Source organism: Equus przewalskii, chromosome 1, assembly GCF_037783145.1.
Source record: "Equus przewalskii isolate Varuska chromosome 1, EquPr2, whole genome shotgun sequence".
Classification (NCBI taxonomy): domain Eukaryota; kingdom Metazoa; phylum Chordata; class Mammalia; order Perissodactyla; family Equidae; genus Equus; species Equus przewalskii.
In genome coordinates this window covers 10369865-10389867 of record NC_091831.1, presented here as the reverse complement: position 1 = coordinate 10389867, position 20003 = coordinate 10369865, and the positions used below count along the sequence as shown (strand labels likewise).

Below are 20003 nucleotides of genomic sequence, written 5' to 3'. Positions count from 1 at the left end.
TGCTACGACATCCTGGGGCATCAGACTACTCTTCAGCATGGGCATTCCTGACTAACAGGTGCAAGGGAGTTGGGGCTCTGCCAATGGGTGCTCAGTGAGGGAACCTGTGAATAGTTTCCAGGTCCCATCGAGGATCCAGCTGAGAGGTATTGTTTTCCTTCTGAAGCTGTGGTGGATTGGGTTTTGGCAGAGCAATCACTGTACTTTTAATGGTGAAGCGCCCGAATTCAAGGAGTGCTATGGATCAAACCCAGTCACTGACTCTCTCAAGGATCTTAATCCAATGGGAAAAATTACTAATTCTTTAGAGACCTGAGACCTTGTCTTTCACTAGGAACTTACAGGAGGAATGCTTTGTCTTACTCTAGAGACCGAATCGGGTTTGGCCCTGAGGCTGGTGAATGGAGGTGACCGGTGTCAGGGCCGGGTGGAGGTCCTGTACCGAGGCTCGTGGGGCACCGTGTGCGACGACGACTGGGACACCAACGATGCCAACGTGGTGTGCCGGCAGCTGGGCTGTGGCTGGGCCACGTCGGCCCCGGGAAGTGCCCGCTTCGGTCAGGGCTCGGGGCCGATTGTCCTGGACAACGTGCGCTGCTCAGGCCAGGAGTCCTACCTGTGGAGCTGCGCCCACAACGGCTGGAACAACCACAACTGTGGTCACCACGAGGATGCCGGTGTCGTCTGCTCAGGTGGGCCTCCGAGATCCCCGGACCCCCTTCTGGCGGGACGTTTGCTGAGAACGGCCGCACGTCCCACTCCAGGGCCCCTCCCCACCCCAGCCTCTCCCAGAGATCCTGTGCCGCCCGCGGTTTCCTGGGGGCAGCTGGCCGCTACAGCTCGACCTCCCCTCTTGGGCCAACCGTGAGGCACCAGGACTGCTCGGGAGCAATGACCGCACAGTGGGTCCCAGAGAGCGTCCACCGCGCCGTGCGTGGGCAGACCAAGCGAGCCCCCGCCTTCTCGGCGGGGCCGACCGCTCGGTCCACACACCCGCTTTTCTCTGGGGCTTCCTTGTGGGGGCGCGCGGCTTTGGCGGGGGCGGTTGGACAGCGGAGCGCCCTGACCCCTTGATGGGTGCATGCCTTGGGGTCCTGCCAGAAGCCGGCTCGGAGGACAGGATTCGAGGCTCGCCTGTGACTTGGGGAGGGCAGGAAGAGCAGCGGAGAAGTGTGGCGGGGCGTAGGGCAGGGCAGGTGGCCGCGGCCCGGAAGGCCCGCGGGCCAGCGAGGGCCCTGGGGCTGGAGCTCGACGCCGAGCAGAGACTCGGGGACGCCTCGATCGGTCTCCGAATCGTTGTCCCTGGGCTGCGGCAAAGGGGTCTTCCTCCAGAGCTGCTGGGACTCCCCCTTGCTGCTCGCGTGGGGCGTCCACGCCGCGGCCGGGGTGGCCTGTCCCGGGCACGGCGAGGGGCTTTCCTCTTGTGGGAAGGAGGCCCTCGGGCACAGCCAGGCAGGCCCTGGCGGTGGGACCGCGGGTGGCGCTCCCGGAGGCCCCGAGAGCTGCGTGGCAGGTGGCTGGCGGCGTCCACGCGGGGGGCACGTGAGCAGCTGCAGCTCAGCGTGTCCCCGCTGAGTCTGCCCAAGCTTGGAGTGCAGGGGAGGCCGCCCCGTGCGCTTTGGGTCTGACTTTCCTTCTCCTTCTCACAGCTGCTCAGCCCCAGACCACAGCCCTGCCGAGTAAGTAGCCAGCGGCTTCGTCGGGATGTCCCTGTTGTCCCTGGCCACCTGTCCCTTTTCTCCTCACTCTGGGCGAACCCCTGCCCTTGGCAGAACTTGCGGGTCGGGTGATTTGCCCCCTCTGTCACCGAGACGCCCGGCACCTGCCCCCTAACTCGTCAGGCGATCCGCAAGACGTTGGTCTCCCCGTCAGGCAATCCGAGCTTTCCTCCAACACACTGATAGCGTCCCAGGCCACTCAGGGACCCGGGTGCGTGTGCCGGGGCCTTCGCCCGGGTGCCGCCCAGGCTGAGGGGGCTTTTGGGGGAGGAGGGACGTTGATCACCGCTGACCTTCTGTCGGTGGGCTGTCGGAGCAGGCCGGATTCCCTCCAACCCTCGGTCCTTGCGGCGCCCTCAGATCCAGCAGGGTCCCATCCGCATCCCAAAGGGGCAGGGACGGTACCCAGGGGAGGGAAGGGGCTGAGTCATGGTGGGGCTCCGGGGACCGGGATACCCGGCGGGCTCCAGGTCCACCGCCTGCAGCCCCGGACATTTCTGCGCAAGGTGCCGAGTCTGGGGCATGCCCTCGGGCGCGCCAGCCAGTCCATGGCGCAGAGGAGGGCGGTGGCAAAGGTCTTGCCATGGCAAAGAGCACATGCCAGGCTTAGCGAGGTGGCGGGAGCAGGCTGATGTGCAGCAGGGCCTTGGTCCCAAGGGGGGGGAGGTCGCTGAGCAGGAGGCCGGTGCGGCACAGACGGGCGGCAAGCGGCGGGCTCCACACGTGGGACTCTTGTCACGAGGCCTCCCAAAGCCTTTTTCGAGTCCTTCTTTCCACGACGTCTAACTCTGCCTTCCCACTGTTGCACTCCCAGCCCTGTGGCCCGTAGGAACAACGCGAGATGTGGCACCGCCAACGGGTCAGTCTTCCGGTCCGCACGCCCCGGGGCTCCCTCTCCGCTTCGGGGTCCATTTTGGTTGGGAGGGCGATGGGAGGAGGCTCAGGGTGCGCCCTTGCTTCTCCTTGGCCCCGTGGGTGGGGTGCGGCTGAGGGAGGGGTTCTCTGAAGCCCAGGGCCTAGGTCTGGTCTTGAGGGGCCGGCCAGCTGTCTCGAGCGGCCTCCTGGTCCCGGTGCTCGGCAAAGGGCCCGCTCTGGGATCTCCGTGGCAGCCCGGGAGTCCTCGCGAGTCCTGCCGGGACCTGGCTCCTGGCTCTCAGGCGACGGGCGGCCGTCCCGGGCAGAGGGGTGGAGAGTGCCTGGCCCGCACGCGGCTGGCCCGGGTCCCCTCATCTGCCGGGACTTTGCAGAGCCCAGGCAGGACCACATAGGAGCCAAGAAGCTCCGAACAAGGGGGGCGGCCGCCATGGAGCTCCACCCCGGGGGGCGCCGAGTGTGGCTCGGGGGTCCCTTTCCTGCCCACCCGCCACGGCCCTCACGGGGAGCTTCCCCCGATCTGGGCCTCCCGAGACCCGGGCCGAGCAGTGTGTCTCTGCTCCTTTCCCCGGGAAGAAGACTCCCCTCTGGGCACCTGCCAAGGTGGCTGCTGGCCCGGGGAACGAAGCCGTGCGGATGTGCCCTGCGTCTGGAGCGTGCCTTCGGCCCGGGTCCTCAAGCCGGACACGGAGGAGGTGTTCTCGTGCTCCCCCTAGGGACCGAGTCGGGTTTGGCCCTGAGGCTGGTGAATGGAGGTGACCGGTGTCAGGGCCGGGTGGAGGTCCTGTACCGAGGCTCGTGGGGCACCGTGTGCGACGACGACTGGGACACCAACGATGCCAACGTGGTGTGCCGGCAGCTGGGCTGTGGCTGGGCCACGTCGGCCCCGGGAAGTGCCCGCTTCGGTCAGGGCTCGGGGCCGATTGTCCTGGACAACGTGCGCTGCTCAGGCCAGGAGTCCTACCTGTGGAGCTGCGCCCACAACGGCTGGAACAACCACAACTGTGGTCACCACGAGGATGCCGGTGTCGTCTGCTCAGGTGGGCCTCCGAGATCCCCGGACCCCCTTCTGGCGGGACGTTTGCTGAGAACGGCCGCACGTCCCACTCCAGGGCCCCTCCCCACCCCAGCCTCTCCCAGAGATCCTGTGCCGCCCGCGGTTTCCTGGGGGCAGCTGGCCGCTACAGCTCGACCTCCCCTCTTGGGCCAACCGTGAGGCACCAGGACTGCTCGGGAGCAATGACCGCACAGTGGGTCCCAGAGAGCGTCCACCGCGCCGTGCGTGGGCAGACCAAGCGAGCCCCCGCCTTCTCGGCGGGGCCGACCGCTCGGTCCACACACCCGCTTTTCTCTGGGGCTTCCTTGTGGGGGCGCGCGGCTTTGGCGGGGGCGGTTGGACAGCGGAGCGCCCTGACCCCTTGATGGGTGCATGCCTTGGGGTCCTGCCAGAAGCCGGCTCGGAGGACAGGATTCGAGGCTCGCCTGTGACTTGGGGAGGGCAGGAAGAGCAGCGGAGAAGTGTGGCGGGGCGTAGGGCAGGGCAGGTGGCCGCGGCCCGGAAGGCCCGCGGGCCAGCGAGGGCCCTGGGGCTGGAGCTCGACGCCGAGCAGAGACTCGGGGACGCCTCGATCGGTCTCCGAATCGTTGTCCCTGGGCTGCGGCAAAGGGGTCTTCCTCCAGAGCTGCTGGGACTCCCCCTTGCTGCTCGCGTGGGGCGTCCACGCCGCGGCCGGGGTGGCCTGTCCCGGGCACGGCGAGGGGCTTTCCTCTTGTGGGAAGGAGGCCCTCGGGCACAGCCAGGCAGGCCCTGGCGGTGGGACCGCGGGTGGCGCTCCCGGAGGCCCCGAGAGCTGCGTGGCAGGTGGCTGGCGGCGTCCACGCGGGGGGCACGTGAGCAGCTGCAGCTCAGCGTGTCCCCGCTGAGTCTGCCCAAGCTTGGAGTGCAGGGGAGGCCGCCCCGTGCGCTTTGGGTCTGACTTTCCTTCTCCTTCTCACAGCTGCTCAGCCCCAGACCACAGCCCTGCCGAGTAAGTAGCCAGCGGCTTCGTCGGGATGTCCCTGTTGTCCCTGGCCACCTGTCCCTTTTCTCCTCACTCTGGGCGAACCCCTGCCCTTGGCAGAACTTGCGGGTCGGGTGATTTGCCCCCTCTGTCACCGAGACGCCCGGCACCTGCCCCCTAACTCGTCAGGCGATCCGCAAGACGTTGGTCTCCCCGTCAGGCAATCCGAGCTTTCCTCCAACACACTGATAGCGTCCCAGGCCACTCAGGGACCCGGGTGCGTGTGCCGGGGCCTTCGCCCGGGTGCCGCCCAGGCTGAGGGGGCTTTTGGGGGAGGAGGGACGTTGATCACCGCTGACCTTCTGTCGGTGGGCTGTCGGAGCAGGCCGGATTCCCTCCAACCCTCGGTCCTTGCGGCGCCCTCAGATCCAGCAGGGTCCCATCCGCATCCCAAAGGGGCAGGGACGGTACCCAGGGGAGGGAAGGGGCTGAGTCATGGTGGGGCTCCGGGGACCGGGATACCCGGCGGGCTCCAGGTCCACCGCCTGCAGCCCCGGACATTTCTGCGCAAGGTGCCGAGTCTGGGGCATGCCCTCAGGCGCGCCAGCCAGTCCATGGCGCAGAGGAGGGCGGTGGCAAAGGTCTTGCCATGGCAAAGAGCACATGCCAGGCTTAGCGAGGTGGCGGGAGCAGGCTGATGTGCAGCAGGGCCTTGGTCCCAAGGCGGGGGAGGTCGCTGAGCAGGAGGCCGGTGCGGGACAGACGGGCGGCAAGCGGCGGGCTCCACACGTGGGACTCTTGTCACGAGGCCTCCCAAAGCCTTTTTCGAGTCCTTCTTTCCACGACGTCTAACTCTGCCTTCCCACTGTTGCACTCCCAGCCCTGTGGCCCGTAGGAACAACGCGAGATGTGGCACCGCCAACAGGTCAGTCTTCCGGTCCGCACGCCCCGGGGCTCCCTCTCCGCTTCGGGGTCCATTTTGGTTGGGAGGGCGATGGGAGGAGGCTCAGGGTGCGCCCTTGCTTCTCCTTGGCCCCGTGGGTGGGGTGCGGCTGAGGGAGGGGTTCTCTGAAGCCCAGGGCCTAGGTCTGGTCTTGAGGGGCCGGCCAGCTCTCTCGAGCGGCCTCCTGGTCGCAATGCTTGGCAAAGGGCCCTCTTCGGGTTTCTTTGGATGATTTGGAGTCCTCTGTAGTCCTACTTAGACCTGGCTCCTGGTTGTCCCGGAACACACTTCAGTACCGGGCCAAGTGGTAGATAGTGCCTGAACCTCAGAGGTCTTTCCCAACTTCCATCACTGGTGGGATTTTGGCGAACCGAGGAATGACCACACAGTGACCAACAGGCTCCAAAGCTTTTGGTGACCTTTGCCTGCTACCTGTCCCCACAGACCTCCTCCCCGAGTGTGACCCTTGTGGTTTGCGAATTCCATTTCTGCTCTCCTCCATCGGGGCTCAAGAGAGTGCTTCCTCCAGTTTCGGCCTCCTTACATCTTGACTTGATATTATATTTCTGTTCCTTTCTCTGCTTCCTTATCAGGATACAGCTTTGTAGGTGGGTAATGGTCCACTTTCACCCCTCGATGGGTCTCTTCATTTGGGTTATATAACAGGGTAATATATTAACAGCTGGCTCTTGCACGACTGAGGTCATGGGGAGGGTCCTGGCCTCCCTGCTCAGGCGGTCCTCCAAGACACCGGGCCTCTATTCTAATGTGTGATTTTCTCCAGTTGGGTCGTCTTGCAGGATCTCCTCTCACTCTGAGCTTCCCTGAAAGGTGGTGGATTCCCTGACCGCTTCACCGATAACCCTTGCTGTCCCTGAATGTACTGGGTGGACTATACAGCATCTTCTGTACGTGTCTCCAGAAAAGACAGGAGTTAGGGCGTTAATCTTGTAAGAATAAATTCCCCAACACGTCTTTGTGGAGACTGTCCCAGGAGACACACGTTTCCTATTCAGGTCTCCTGACCAACACCCAGGAAGCCCTTCTCAGTGATGGAGGGACAGGCATTTCTCCTTCTTAGCATCCCGGGGGCCTTGTTCCCACACGTCCTGGGCTCGGAGGCTGACTCGTTTCCCCTCTTTCTTGCAGATGCTCAAACCTCTTCCCCTATCCCAGGTGAGTCGCAGCCGCCCGACCCAGTCAGAGTCGTCCCTGGAACTCTGCTCTGTGAGGTTTCCAGAGCGAGGAGGAGAGGGGCAGCCTCCTCCCGGGGAATGATTTCTCCTCTACTGCCTGGACTTGGTTCTGGTGACCAGCTGAGTGCCCAGAGCCATCGCTTTCTCTGAGCTCAGGCTGGACAGCCCCTGTGGCCTCCAGACGCCGCCTGCTGCCAGCGCTGGTCCTCCCAGAGAGGCTGCAGGGGAGGAGGGTTTGGGCCTCTGCTGATTTCAGATGAAGACGACTGTCCTGGTCATTCCCCTGGAGAACTGTGACCATTTTAGAAACAGGGCCGAGTACACCCCCTACAAATGTGTGTCTGCTAAAGAATTCCTTCCCTCGGAGAGAGCCACCCCAAAGCGGTCTTTATGGCGTACTGAAAATATTCAGTGCCCCGTTCACTGGGAAGGGCTGTGGACCCTCGCCCCCTTGGCCATTCCCAGTGCACATCGAGAGGGTCAAGGCCCTTCCACAGTAAGGATGAGGAACTAAATTTCTCTGTCCAACTAATGACCATGGAACTGAAAATGGATCTACTAAAATGCTAAGGTGGCTTCATTTTCTTCCTAGATTGGTGGCACCCATCGCCTACAAGCACTGAGGGTAAGTATCACTTTTTTCCACCTGGACCGTCGGGCATGGATGTCTTAGTCCATGCTTGGCTGTCCATGCAGCAGGTGCCTACAAAGCCGCAGCCCATCTCATCCTGCTCGCACAGCCGGCCCTGGCTGCCCCTCCACACCCTGTACCCAGCGTGGGCACACCCAGCCCACATCCCGGCTGTGCACGTGCAGCCTTTGTGTCTGTCCCGGCAGGCCGATGGCTTCTGGTTTAACGAAGCAGATCTATCTCCCCTCCTTTTAAAGAGGTGAGAGAAGTGCTTCTTATAAAGGAAAGAATTAAGGGCTTTTATTTCTTGAAGTTTCTCCAAAGCTTTGGGATAAACAGCGAATTTCACCAATAATCATGATTTTGCCCTTAATTTTTACCTCATGAGATGGATGTGGTCCAACAGCTTTCCATTGCTCTTAAGAAGTGATGTGGTGACTTTTTCATGTCATTGAATCTTCTCTTCTGGTCAGTTTAAATGGCTACATCGTATCCCATTGGACAGCTGTCCCCGCACATTCCTTCGTCCCCAATTTGAGGTGGCAGGAGCAGGCTGATCTCCAGCAGGGCCTTGGGCCCAAGGGAGGTCGCTGAGCAGGAGGCTGGAGGAGCACAGACGGGTAGCGAGTGGTGGGATGCACATGTGGCATTATTGTCATGAAGCCCTGCCCAAAGCTTTTGTCGAGTCCTTCTTTCCATGATGTCTAACTCTGCCTTCCTTCTGTTGCTCTTCCAGACACCAGGCCCACTGCTACCCAAGATGTGGCATCACCAACAGGTCAGTATTCCTGTCCACACGCCTTGGGGCCCCCTCTCTGCTTTGGGATCCATTTTGGGTGGGCGAGTGATGGGAGGATGCTCAGGGTATGCCCTTGCTTCTCCTTGGCCCCGTGGGTGGGGCGCGGCTGAGGGAGGGGTCTCTGAAGCCCAGGGCCTAGGTCTGATCTTGCGGGGGGCTAGCCAGCAGCCTCCAGTGGGCTCCCGGTTGAAACGCTCGGCAAACGGCCCCCTCGGGGAGCTCAGTGGAAGCCTCAGAGTCCTCGCAAGTCCTGCTGGGCTGAGGCTCCTCGTTCTGAGGCAAGAGGCTGCTGTCCCGGGCAGAGGGGTGGAGAGTGCCTGTACCCCACGTGTCTGGCCCAGGTTCCATCACCTGCTGGCAGTTGGGACAACCCAGGCAGGACCACACAGGGGCCAAGAAGCTCCAAACAGGGTGATGGTCTTGGCCTACCACCACTTGCCACACAGCACATCCCCAGGGCTGCCCAGTGTGGTTCGGGGGTTCCATTCCTGCTCTCCTCCTTTGGGGCTCAAGTGGGTGTTTAGCCTGATTTGAGCATCCTTAGACCTGGGCTGGATATTGTGTCTCTGCTTCTTTCCCTGCTTCCTTCTCAGGGCACAGCTTCACAGGTGGATAATGGTCTCCTTTGACCCTTTGACGGGACCGTTCGTGTGGGTTATTTAATGGCGTAATCAATTAACTGCTGGCTCTCGCAGGACTGTGGTCGTGGGGAGGATCCCGGCGTCCCGGCTCAGGCGGTCGTCCAAGACACTGGGCCTCTGTTCTAATGTGTGCTTTTCTCCACTTGGCTCGTCTTGCGGGATCTCCTCTCACTCTGAGCGTCCCCAGGAGGTGGCGGCTTCCCTGATTGCTTCACCGATAGCCCTTGCTGTCCCTGAACGTTGTGGGTGGGCTGCAGCATCTTCCATAGATGGCCCCAGAGCAGACAGGGTGTTAATGGACATGAAGGTGTCAGCACAAATTCCCCAACACCTCTTTGTGGAGACTGTCCCCTGAGACGTATGTCTCCTATTCAGGTCTCCTGGCCAACACCCGGGAAGCCCTTCTCAGTGATGGAGGGACAGGCATTTCTCCTTCTTAGCATCCCGGGGGCCTTGTTCCCACATGTCCTGGGCTCGGAGGCTGACTCGTTTCCCCTCTTTCTTGCAGATGCTCTAATCTCTTCCCCTATCCCAGGTGAGTCGCAGCCGCCCGACCCAGTCAGAGTCCTCCCTGGAACTCTGCTCTGTGAGGTTTCCAGAGCGAGGAGGAGAGGGGCAGCCTCCTCCCGGGGAATGATTTCTCCTCAACTGCCTGGACGTGGTTCTGGTGACCAGCTGAGTGCCCAGAGCCATCGCTCTCTCTGAGCTCAGGCTGGAGAGCCCCTGTGGCCTCCAGACGCCGCCTGCTGCCAGCGCTGGTCCTCCCAGAGAGGCTGCAGGGGAAGAGGTTTTGGGCCTCTGCTGATTTCAGATGAAGACGACTGTCCTGGTCATTCCCCTGGAGAACTGTGACCATTTTAGAAACAGGGCCGAGTACACCCCCTAGAAATGTGTGTCTGCTAAAGAATTCCTTCCCTCGGAGAGAGCCACCCCAAAGCGCTCTTTATGGCGTACTGAAAATATTCAGTGCCCCGCTCACTGGGAAGGGCTGTGGACCCTCGCCCCCTTGGCCATTCCCAGTGCACATCGAGAGGGTCAAGGCCCTTCCACAGTAAGGACGAGGAACTAAATTTCTCTGTCCAACTAATGACCATGGAACTGAAAATGGATCTACTAAAATGCTAAGGTGGCTTCATTTTCTTCCTAGATTGGTGGCACCCATCGCCTACAAGCACTGAGGGTAAGTATCACTTTTTTCCACCTGGACCGTCGGGCATGGATGTCTTAGTCCATGCTTGGCTGTCCATGCAGCAGGTGCCTACAAAGCCACAGCCCATCTCATCCTGCTCGCACAGCCGGCCCTGGCTGCCCCTCCACACCCTGTACCCAGCGTGGGCACACCCAGCCCACATCCAGGCTGTGCACGTGCAGCCTTTGTGTCTGTCCCGGCAGGCCGATGGCTTCTGCTTTAACGAAGCAGATCTATCTCCCTTCCTTTAAAGGAAGTGAGAGAAGTGTTCCTTCAGAGAATAGAGTTAAAGGCTTCCTTTTCTTGTAGTATCTCCGAACCTTTGGGATAAACAGTGAATTTCACCAATATTCCTGACTTTTCAAGTAATTTTTAGCCCTTGAGATGGATATTGTTCCCTAGCTGTCCGTTGCTCTTAAGAAGTGATGTGGTGACTTTTTCATTTCATTGAATCTTGTCTTGCCATCAGTTTAAGTTCCTGCATTATATTCCATTGTATAGCCATGCCCACAAATTTTTTAAACCCCGGTTGTTGGATATTCAAGTTGTTTATATTTCTCTTGTATTCTAAATGACCCTGTGCTGAGAAATGTGTTTATAAATAATTTTTCACATGTTTTCTCACATTTTCCTTTAAGACACAAATAGATTTACTGGTCTAAATTTAACATAGTGCCTGGTGCATAGAATGTTCTTATTCAATGCTAAGTCATTATGTTAAGTATTTTAAGGTCTTTGTTTTGTATATGGTCAAATTGCCATTAAGAACTATTGTAAAATTACAGAATGATGAAAAAGATAATCTGATCTCTCTCAGGTAGCTCATAGTATTATGAGCTATTATGGCTAGGGCCAGGTCATCCAGAGTTTGTACGCAGGTTAAAATGCTGACTTTATCTTAAGAGCAGCCAGAACTGTGAAAAGCGTTAAGCTGGGGAATTACAACATGAGAATTACATTTGCACAACATACTTGTCTTTTCTGCCAAACTGTGCACATCCTGAGGGTAGACTATGTCTACTTTTTTCATGATTTCAATCTTATGATATAGCGTCATGTCTGTCATTCCATAAACATTTGTAGAAAGAATAAATGAAGAAATGAATGATTGGATGCATATATAATTACTGTCGGCGTTTTTATGTATATTCCATATACACATACCACACACATGCACAAATTACAGCAAGCTTTACAACCTATTTTATGACATCCTTGTTCACTTGAGTATATAATAAATAATTTTCTCATTGCCTTAAAGGTAGCATTTTTATGGCATTGAAATTATTTCTATACCATAAAGTTAATTGGCTGTATGTTTTTATGCACATATCATGATTTATTAAGCAATTAATAATTGTAGGACAAAAGAATTGATTCTTTCTCATAATATTTTATTTACTTAGATAAGTTGCATACAGTAATACGTTTATTTTATTTTATAATTGTCCTTATTATATTTTTAGAAATTGTAATGCATATCCTGGTCTCTAAAACTTTGGCCTTATCCTGGATTATTTCCCACTGTAGAAATAGAACTTCTGGGTAGGCATATTTTAAAGGCCAAATTCTCTTTAAGAATCACTGTTTTTCGGGCTGGCCCCGTGGCCGAGTGGTTAAGTTCGCGCGCTCCGCTGCAGGCGGCCCAGTGTTTCGTTGGTTCGAATCCTGGGCGCGGACATGGCACTGCTCATCAGACCACGCTGAGGCAGCGTCCCACATGCCACAACTAGAAGAACCCACAACGAAAAATACACAACTATGTACCGGGGGGCTTTGGGGAGAAAAAGGAAAAAATAAAAATCTTTAAAAAAAATTAAAAAAAAAAAAAAAAAAAAGAATCACTGTTTTTCCAAAGAATAAGAGAAAATATTTGCAAATCATACGTCTGATAAGAGACGAATCTAGAATATATAAAGACCTTTCACTAATAATAAAAGTCAAATAACCCTATTAAAAAATGATTGAAGGATCTGAAAAGATATTTCTCCATAGAAGATGCACAAACAGTCAGAAAGCTCATGAAAATATGCCTAACATCATTAGCCATCAGGGAAATGCAAATCACAGCCAGAAAGGGATGCCACTTCCCAGCCGGTAGGTTGGCCAGAATCAAAAAGTCAGATAACGCAGTTGGCCAGGCTGTGGGGCAAGCACCGCCTCACAAGCTGCTGCTGGGAACGGACGACGGTACGCCTGCCGTGGGAAACAGTTCGGCGCTTCCTCAGAAAGGTAAACATAGAGTTGCCATGGACCCAGCAGTTACACTGCTAGGCATATTCTCAGAAAGGACAGCATAAGTCCACACAGAAACTTACATACAATGTTCATAGATGGCAGCATTACTCCTAACAGCCCCAAAGTGGAAACAACCCACATGTTCATCATGGCGAATGGATAAACCAAACGTGGTTACCCATACAGTGGACTGGTATTTGTCAATGAAAAGAATTTCAGTCCTGATGGATGCTATAACATGGATGAACTTTGAAAACGTTCTGTTAAGTGAAAGAAGCCGGTCACGGAAGACCACAAACTGTGCTTCTATCCGTGTGAGATGTCAGAATGGGCAAATCTGTGGAGACAGAAAGCAGATTGGTGGTTGCCTGGGGCTGAGGGTATTGAGGGAAAATGGAGAGTGACTGCTAAGGGCGCAGGTCTCTCTTCAGAGTGAGGAAGATTTTCTAAAATGGACTGTGGTGATGGTTGCAGAGCTCTGACAATATGAACACCATTGAATTGTACACTTCAGAAAAATAAACAGAAAGAGTTATGAATAAGGAAAAAAGTTTTAATTTATATCTCCTCTGAGTACATAAATATTTTTAAATAGTCTTTTAAAATAAACTGACCAACAGAAAATTTGAATGCTTGATGTTGTTTATCCCTGTCTGGTAAATAATGATAGCTAATATTGTTTGGGGCTAACTATTATGTGCCGGGCACTGTTCTAAGGGTTTACAGATATTGTCTCATTGGGTACCTGTAAGAATCTGATGAGCCAGGTGCCATTATCACCCCCATTTTTTGGATGAGGAAACTGAGGCGGAGCAGTTAAGTTACTTGCTTAAGATCATGGAGCTGATAAGAGCAGGGCCAAGACACAAGCCCAGGCCTTCTGTGGCAGAAGCCCTGCTCCCGACCCCGCTTTATGAGGCTTCTTGTCAAGTGGCCGAATCTCCTGCTCCCAGGAGACACGAGGGAACACGTAGCGTTCCAGGGTGCTCTCCCTGGGCCTGCTCTCCGCTCAGCCAGGATTGAGCCCCACCTCCCTCCCTGTGACCGATTGAACAGTGCCAACAATCACTTTGTTGCTTTCTTGGCATTTTTGCCACAAGGTGATACATGCTCCCTCTGAAACTTGGGTCACCTCTCGCCAGAGAATCACTGTTCCAGGCCCAATGGGGGAGGCAGAGACTCAGGTCAAGGCCCCTAACGTGGGGTGGCCTATGGCCAGGCCTGAGAGGCGGCTTGTTTAAGGAAAAATGGAGTCACGTTCTAAGTGCAGAGGATGAAACCTGAGGACTCTTACCCAGACGACGTCACAACGCGCCTGAAGACCCACCACAATGACAATGTCCCTCCCTCTCTCCTCTCTAGGACACTCTTCAAATTGTGGTGGCTTCTTATTCCATGCCAGTGGGACATTTTCCAGCCCGTCCTATCCTGGATATTACCCCAACAACGCGGAGTGTGTCTGGGAGATAGACGTGAACTCTAGCTATCGCATAAACCTGGGCTTCAACCATCTGCAGTAAGTGACACTCAGTCCTCTGGGGAAGGATGTGTCCTCCTCCACACACCCTGTGGTTCGGACTGTGTCCTGGGCTGGGATGGTTTTCGTTCATGTGCCCTGGACTAGATTTCAGGTTGCTCTGATTCCTATCACGAAGCATGAGGCAATACTGGGGAGTCCTTTGATTTGATTGAAGAAGGGCAAGAAGAAAATCTTAGATTCAATAGCATCACTGATATAAAGTCCAAACTATCTATAAAATCTAGGAGCAATAGGACCTTCGAGGTTGACATGAATCCGTTTTCTCATACAGGCTGGAGATACACAGTAATTGCAATTATGATTATGTTGAAATCTTTGATGGATCACTCAATAGCAATAATTTGCTGGGGAAAATTTGTAATGGCACCAGGCAAATATTCACATCTTCTTCCAACCGAATGATTGTTCGATTCCGAAGTGATGTCACTGTCCAAAACACTGGCTTTTCTGCTTGGTATAACTCCTTTCCAAGAGGTGAGTGCAAACTAGACGTGAGCTTTGAGGCTCAGTGTATTTTCACAGCCCCCTCCTCTGCGTGCACTGTGGTTCCCACAGGAAACCCAAGAAGGGTTTCAGCAATGTGCTTCCCGTTCTCGCTATCTCTGACCGTGACTGTGGTAAGCCAGGGCAGCCAGGTGTGGAGAATAGGGGAAACACCTGGGCTTGGACTTGCCACCAACTCCCTGGGGGACCTACTAACTCTCCTTGCTGAGCCCACACCTCCCCATCTGGAGGCTGGAGGGGTCTGAGCTCTAGTGACGTCTGGAGCTCCTTCCAGCTCCCTCATGGAGCTGTCTGTACCGTGACCAGTGCCATTTGGTGACTTTGGGAATGAGGAAAGGCCCATGGGTTATTTGGTCTTGGAGATGTGTTGTGGGCCATGGCCATCATATTTACGGCATGTCTTTCAGACGCCAGCTTGAGATTAGTCAACTTCACCTCCTCCTCTGGTGCATGTGCCGGGCGTGTGGAAATTTACCATGGTGGCAACTGGGGGACAGTTTGTGATGATTCCTGGGACATTCAGGATGCCCAGGTGGTCTGCAGACAGCTGGGGTGCGGTGATGCAGTATCAGCCCTGGGAAACGCCTATTTTGGCTCTGGCTCTGGCCCCATCACCCTGGACGACGTGGTGTGCTCAGGAACGGAATCTACTCTCTGGCAGTGCCGGAACCGAGGCTGGTTCTCCCATAATTGCACCCACCACGAAGATGCTGGAGTCATTTGCTCAGGTATCACGTGATGTCATCCTTGGCCTGCTACTAATTGAGAGCTAAAGACAGGCGACTGGTGGTGTCTGTCACTCAGTTCAGGGCATGGGGGCAGGCAAGAGCTTGTCCCCTTGGTCTGTTCACTCCAGGAGACCATTCATAGGCCACTTTATCTCTGGTGGGCGTCTGGGCCCTGAGGCCATTACGCTGGACACACAACTGGAGTCCTGAGTGTGTTCTTCTCTCTCATTTGCTCTGTGACCTTTAGCAGTGAGTTAACCTCTCTGAGCTTCAGTCTCCTCGTTTACTCAAAGTAGATGATCATGATTGTTCCTGCCTTCAATGGGAGGCAGAGAATTTAAATGGGTAATGTGTGTAAACTCTTTGAACAATTCCAACAAGTAGGAAATGATGAATAAATGATGGTGTAATGATCCTGGCTGTGACACTGATGACCCCCAAGCAACAATGGGGCTGGTGGAACAGCTGGGGAAACCCACTTAGGCCTCCTGCTAGCAACACAGGCTCCATAGCAAGGACTCAGTGGACCCCGGATGCACTCACTGAGGGGGTCAGACTCTGTGTGGCGTGGCTGTGCCCCTCTCATCTCCTCTCTCCAGGCACACTTTAGGTACTGATGCTTTTCCTCTATTCTTTTTTAGGACAATATGCAACGACCCCTGGTAAGCGCCATGATCTCCATCGCCTCTCCTGGCTGCCCCTCTCTGCCACTGCCCTTGGATCGTGCAGGGCATGTTTGTCGCTTGTGCCTTCCCCAGCACGTGGCAGCCCCTGCAGCTGATGTCCTACCCCAAGGAGAGCTGGGCCTCTCTCTAGGCTCCTCTCTGTCCTTCAGTAGCCTGCCCAGCATGAGATTCTGGTCTCTGGTCAGTCCCATGGAGAGGCCAGCCACCTGTGTATGCCCTGCCTCTCCCCTCGGGCACTAGACCCTGGGCAGTGTGGGTGGGATGGGGCCTGCATCCTGGCTGAGCTCGGTGTGTAACCAGCAGAAGCTCCTGATCACCGGCTCCTGAGCTCCTGGTGAACCTGCTCTGAGTGTTCCCAGCACACCCCTGGCTCCTCGAGACCTTCCTCTCCATCCCACCCTCACTCCCTCTCCCCCTGGCTTCCTACAGCAGAGCAGCTTCAGGCCCCCCTGCCCCCATTCTCCATTGCAGCCAGGGTCATCTAGGAAATGCAGTGTCAGTCCCAGCCTCGGCACCTTTGAGTGACTTCTCAGGGAGTTCTGGACACAGATCCCACAGCTCAGTATGATCTCTTGGGCTCTCCACGGTTCACTCCTTTCGTCTGATTGGTTCCCTCATCTCCCTGCTCCATCCACACTGATGTCCCCCAAATGTGCCAGGCAGTCTCTTACCTGAGTCTGTTTGCACATGCTGTTCCCTCTGCCTGGAACACCCGTTTCCACCTTTTTACCTGCCTGCCTGATTACCTGTCCGCTTTTCCCTGCTCCGTTTGGGTCAGGATCCAAAGCTCTGGGCTCCCGGTATTGCCTGGGTTTTGCTTGGTCACAGCCCCATCCCACTACGTTGGGGTTTACTCTTTTCCATCGTCTCCTGCAGGCTGTGAGCTCCCTGAGGGCAAGGCCTGTATCCAGCGTCCCACTGTGAGCCCAGGGTTGGCACATTTCTGGCCGAGGGGGAAGCCAGCACTTAGTAACTGTGTCAAGGATGCCAGGAAACTGATCATTGTCTTTTCTCTTTGTCAACAGCTCCTGTTTACAACATCACCCTTCCAACCAGTAAGTTCTGAGCTCCTGACAAATACCCTTTCCCTTCCCCTCAGAGGCAGGGACACTGGGCGGAGGATGACGAGAATGAGGAGGAGAGGCTCCCTAAGTTCAGCCCCCCTGGCAGGGGTCCCTCTGGCTCTCAGTGGCCTCTCCAGGTCCAGGCCCCCTCCTGGCCCTCTGTGGCCGGTCGGGTCCAGGCCCCCTTCTGCTGGGTTTCCGTCTTGGGAATTGTTTAAAAATTTTCCCCGGTGACTGTGCAGTGTGCTCTGGGGGCATCAGCATTTCCATTTTGTTCTGACAGCAAATTATTCCTGCGGAGGCTTCCTGTCCCAACCTTCAGGGCACTTTTCCAGCCCATCCTACCCTGGGAACTATCCGAACAACGCCAAATGTGTCTGGGACATTGAAGTCCAAAACAACTACCGCGTGACTGTCGTCTTCAGAGACGTCCAGTGAGTGCGGGTGCAAAGCAGAGCATGGGGGACCTCGCAGGCCTTCTGGAGGGAATGGACGGTGCCTATCCTTCTGAAGAGATGTTCGGCGGGTGGAAACTTGTTCTTGTGGGTTCAGTGTTGACCCAGCACAGAGGCAGCCCGTGGAGGCGGGGCCAGGAGGAGAGCCCTGGTTTAAATCCCGGTTCTGTCGCTGATTGGCTGAGGGACTGTGGGACATCAGGAGATTGCTATCCTGAGCCTCAGGCAAAGAGGGGAGTGAGACACCTGCTTTCCTCCCCTCACCCATTCTGGGAAGGTCACCAGAGAGACACATGAAAGCACCTGGGAAATGGTAGCCAATGGGGGGATCACTGTTAGGTGTAATGATAATGCAAGGAATCCTATTGACAGCCACACTAGTTATTTTGTATCCTTTTCTCTCCACTCCCTGCTTCTTTGGGGTGAGTCCGGGGGCCAGGCAGGGGTGGGGAAGTCCTGCTGCAGAGCTTGGGTTGTTCCTCATCCAATGCAGACGGGGGAGGAATGTCATTTCAGGCAGAGGAGACATCAGCAAAGCCACATTAATACATGATTGGTCCAAGGAGAGGGGCGACCATGCATAGGCACCAGTGTCCTCTAGTGTCCTGGAAAGTGGGCCCCATAATTTCTTTTCTAATGGCCGTCACTGAACGAACTAGTTTTCTCTCTTGGTTTCTGGTTGCAGTGGCCTTGGGAGTCTCTGCCTTGGAAATTCATCTGGGGTTTTGCAAAAGACACAATATTATTTTAATCTCCTCATCATTACACTCTCCTATGTCATTATAATTCATTTTGGATCCGGGGGACTTACGAAATTCCTTGGAGGAAGTTTGACCACCCTGGTTCTTTGGCCAATATCTTAGTGACAATGACCGAACCATTTGTGACATTTTATGAGGCCCTTTTCCACATACTGTTTCATTTGAACTTCACACCAGCTCTTGTCGGTATGTGTGGGTAGGAGAACTTCGCCTCTGTAAATACTTCACATCTGAGATTCAGAAAGGCTGTGTGATCTGCGCAATATTATTGTTCAATTATTTATTTCTATTGCTACGAATTCATGGCTATTTATTTCGTGCCATGGGAAACGGGGGTCTTCTTGATTGAATGAAAAGCCTAAGGCGGGATGTGACCCCTTCCTTTCAAGATGCAAAGGGCTGTCAGGAGACCGCGTGTGGATTTCATACGTGGGGCCCAACAGGCACGACTGAGACCCATGCACGGAGGTCCTGGGAAGATGAGTCTCTGCTGGATTTATGGAAATCTGTTATTTTCAGTTTTAGTTTTGTCGGCATTTCTGGCACAGAGGTGTGACCCCTCACTGAGGTCTGACCTCCTGGGTCAAATCCTGGTTAAAAGTGAAGCCACAGCTGTGTGTTCTGTCTGCAGGCTGGAAGGCGGCTGTAACTACGATTACATTGAAGTGTTCGACGGCCCCCACCACAGTTCCCCTCTCATTGCGCGGGTCTGTGATGGGGCGAGGGGCTCCTTCAGTTCGTCCTCGAACTTCCTGTCCGTTCGCTTTGTCAGCGACGGCAGTGTCACAAAGAAAGGCTTCCAGGCCGACTACTACTCTCATCCTTCCAATGACAGCACTGGTAAGTCCCCCTGGTGAGGGCTCGCTAGCGGTGGGTGCACCTCAGAGAGCAGAAGCCGCTCAACCTTCTGTGGCTGTGAAATAAGAAATGAGAGCAGCCTGGTCAGGTCACCAAGGGGCCAGGAGCTGTGGGTCTTGGGACTCTGGCTGCCCAGAAACGAAGTCAAGGGTCAGAACTGGCCGTGGGCAGTGTACTGGCCGTACGGTGGTGGCAGAGACTAAGTAGAAGGTGCAGGGTGATGCTTTCAGCATAGAGTGAGATGTTGCTGCCAAGGGCAGAGGTGACTTTGAGGTCTTGAAGCCTTGTGACCTTCCCAGCATGTGGGACGCTGTGATCATGTCCTGAGACCTGGCACATTTGGCTGCTGTCTGAACATGGATCGAGCTGGTCACTCAGCCACTTCCAGTGAGGCTAATGGCCGTGCTTTGAGCTGTGCAGGGGACTGACTGACAGACTGGCCAGGGAGGGCCAGGCGGTGTCCACGCTCCGTCTGCAGTTGGGACTGTGAGCACGGACCTGCTCCCAGGGCTCGAGGACCTTACCTCACACCCCACAGTTCAACCGGAGTGTTACTTTCCTTATGGGTAAATGGTAACTCGGCAAACGTTTCACTCAGCCACGTCCTGCCTCCATTTCTCCGTCAGAGGAATCCAAAGTCCCTGTGCCCTCACAGGGCTCTGCTGAGAATGGGGCTGACTGGGGCCGTGAGGCGCCTGGGGGTCATGGGGAGGCGTGTCCCGCGCACACCATCCTTGTCGGCCATCTGGATCTCTGCGCCTCTGTGTGGGGGGCTCCTCGTGGCGCTTGTGCAGCTCGGGGCGCTGACTGACGCATTGTCTGTCCTTGGCCACCAGAGCTGCTTTGTCTGCCGGATCGCATGCAAGCCAGCGTGAGCAGGAGCTACCTCCAGTCCCTGGGCTATTCTGCCCGGGACCTTGTCATTCCCAGCTCGGGTGGGAGCAGCCAGTGTCGGCCCCAGATAACGTCGAGCCAGGTGACATTCACAATTCCCTACTCAGGCTGCGGCACCATCGAGCAGGTGAGCCTGGGGCCTCCCGCACTGTCTCCTGCTGGGCAGCTTTCTTATTGTGATGTGCGCTGTGCTCCTTGAATGCTGGGGACACAGAAGACATGATTATGGGAGAACCAAAATGTAGTTTGGTGAAGATATAGTTCTGTTTCTTGATGCCGTGACGT

The 20003-nt window shown here is 55.7% G+C and overlaps 1 protein-coding gene across 14 annotated transcripts in view; it reads left to right on the top strand.

Annotated features, from left to right (window-relative positions):
- Window positions 1-20003, top strand: part of DMBT1 (deleted in malignant brain tumors 1) — a 55150-nt gene that overhangs the window by 25737 nt on the left and 9410 nt on the right. For 11 of the 14 annotated variants that reach the window (XM_070631937.1, XM_070631961.1, XM_070631926.1 and 8 more), the window contains 19 exons: window positions 369-692; window positions 1650-1679; window positions 2533-2577; window positions 3308-3631; window positions 4589-4618; window positions 5472-5516; window positions 6684-6710; window positions 7323-7355; window positions 8098-8139; window positions 9310-9336; window positions 9949-9981; window positions 13591-13744; window positions 14040-14242; window positions 14680-15000; window positions 15642-15662; window positions 16712-16741; window positions 17034-17184; window positions 18598-18806; window positions 19661-19845. In XM_070631937.1, the coding sequence (XP_070488038.1) occupies window positions 369-692; window positions 1650-1679; window positions 2533-2577; window positions 3308-3631; window positions 4589-4618; window positions 5472-5516; window positions 6684-6710; window positions 7323-7355; window positions 8098-8139; window positions 9310-9336; window positions 9949-9981; window positions 13591-13744; window positions 14040-14242; window positions 14680-15000; window positions 15642-15662; window positions 16712-16741; window positions 17034-17184; window positions 18598-18806; window positions 19661-19845 (2234 nt within the window). The remainder of the gene's footprint in view (window positions 1-368; window positions 693-1649; window positions 1680-2532; window positions 2578-3307; window positions 3632-4588; window positions 4619-5471; window positions 5517-6683; window positions 6711-7322; window positions 7356-8097; window positions 8140-9309; window positions 9337-9948; window positions 9982-13590; window positions 13745-14039; window positions 14243-14679; window positions 15001-15641; window positions 15663-16711; window positions 16742-17033; window positions 17185-18597; window positions 18807-19660; window positions 19846-20003) is intronic. The other 3 variants (XM_070631999.1, XM_070631996.1, XM_070631971.1) reach the window with 1 other exon arrangement.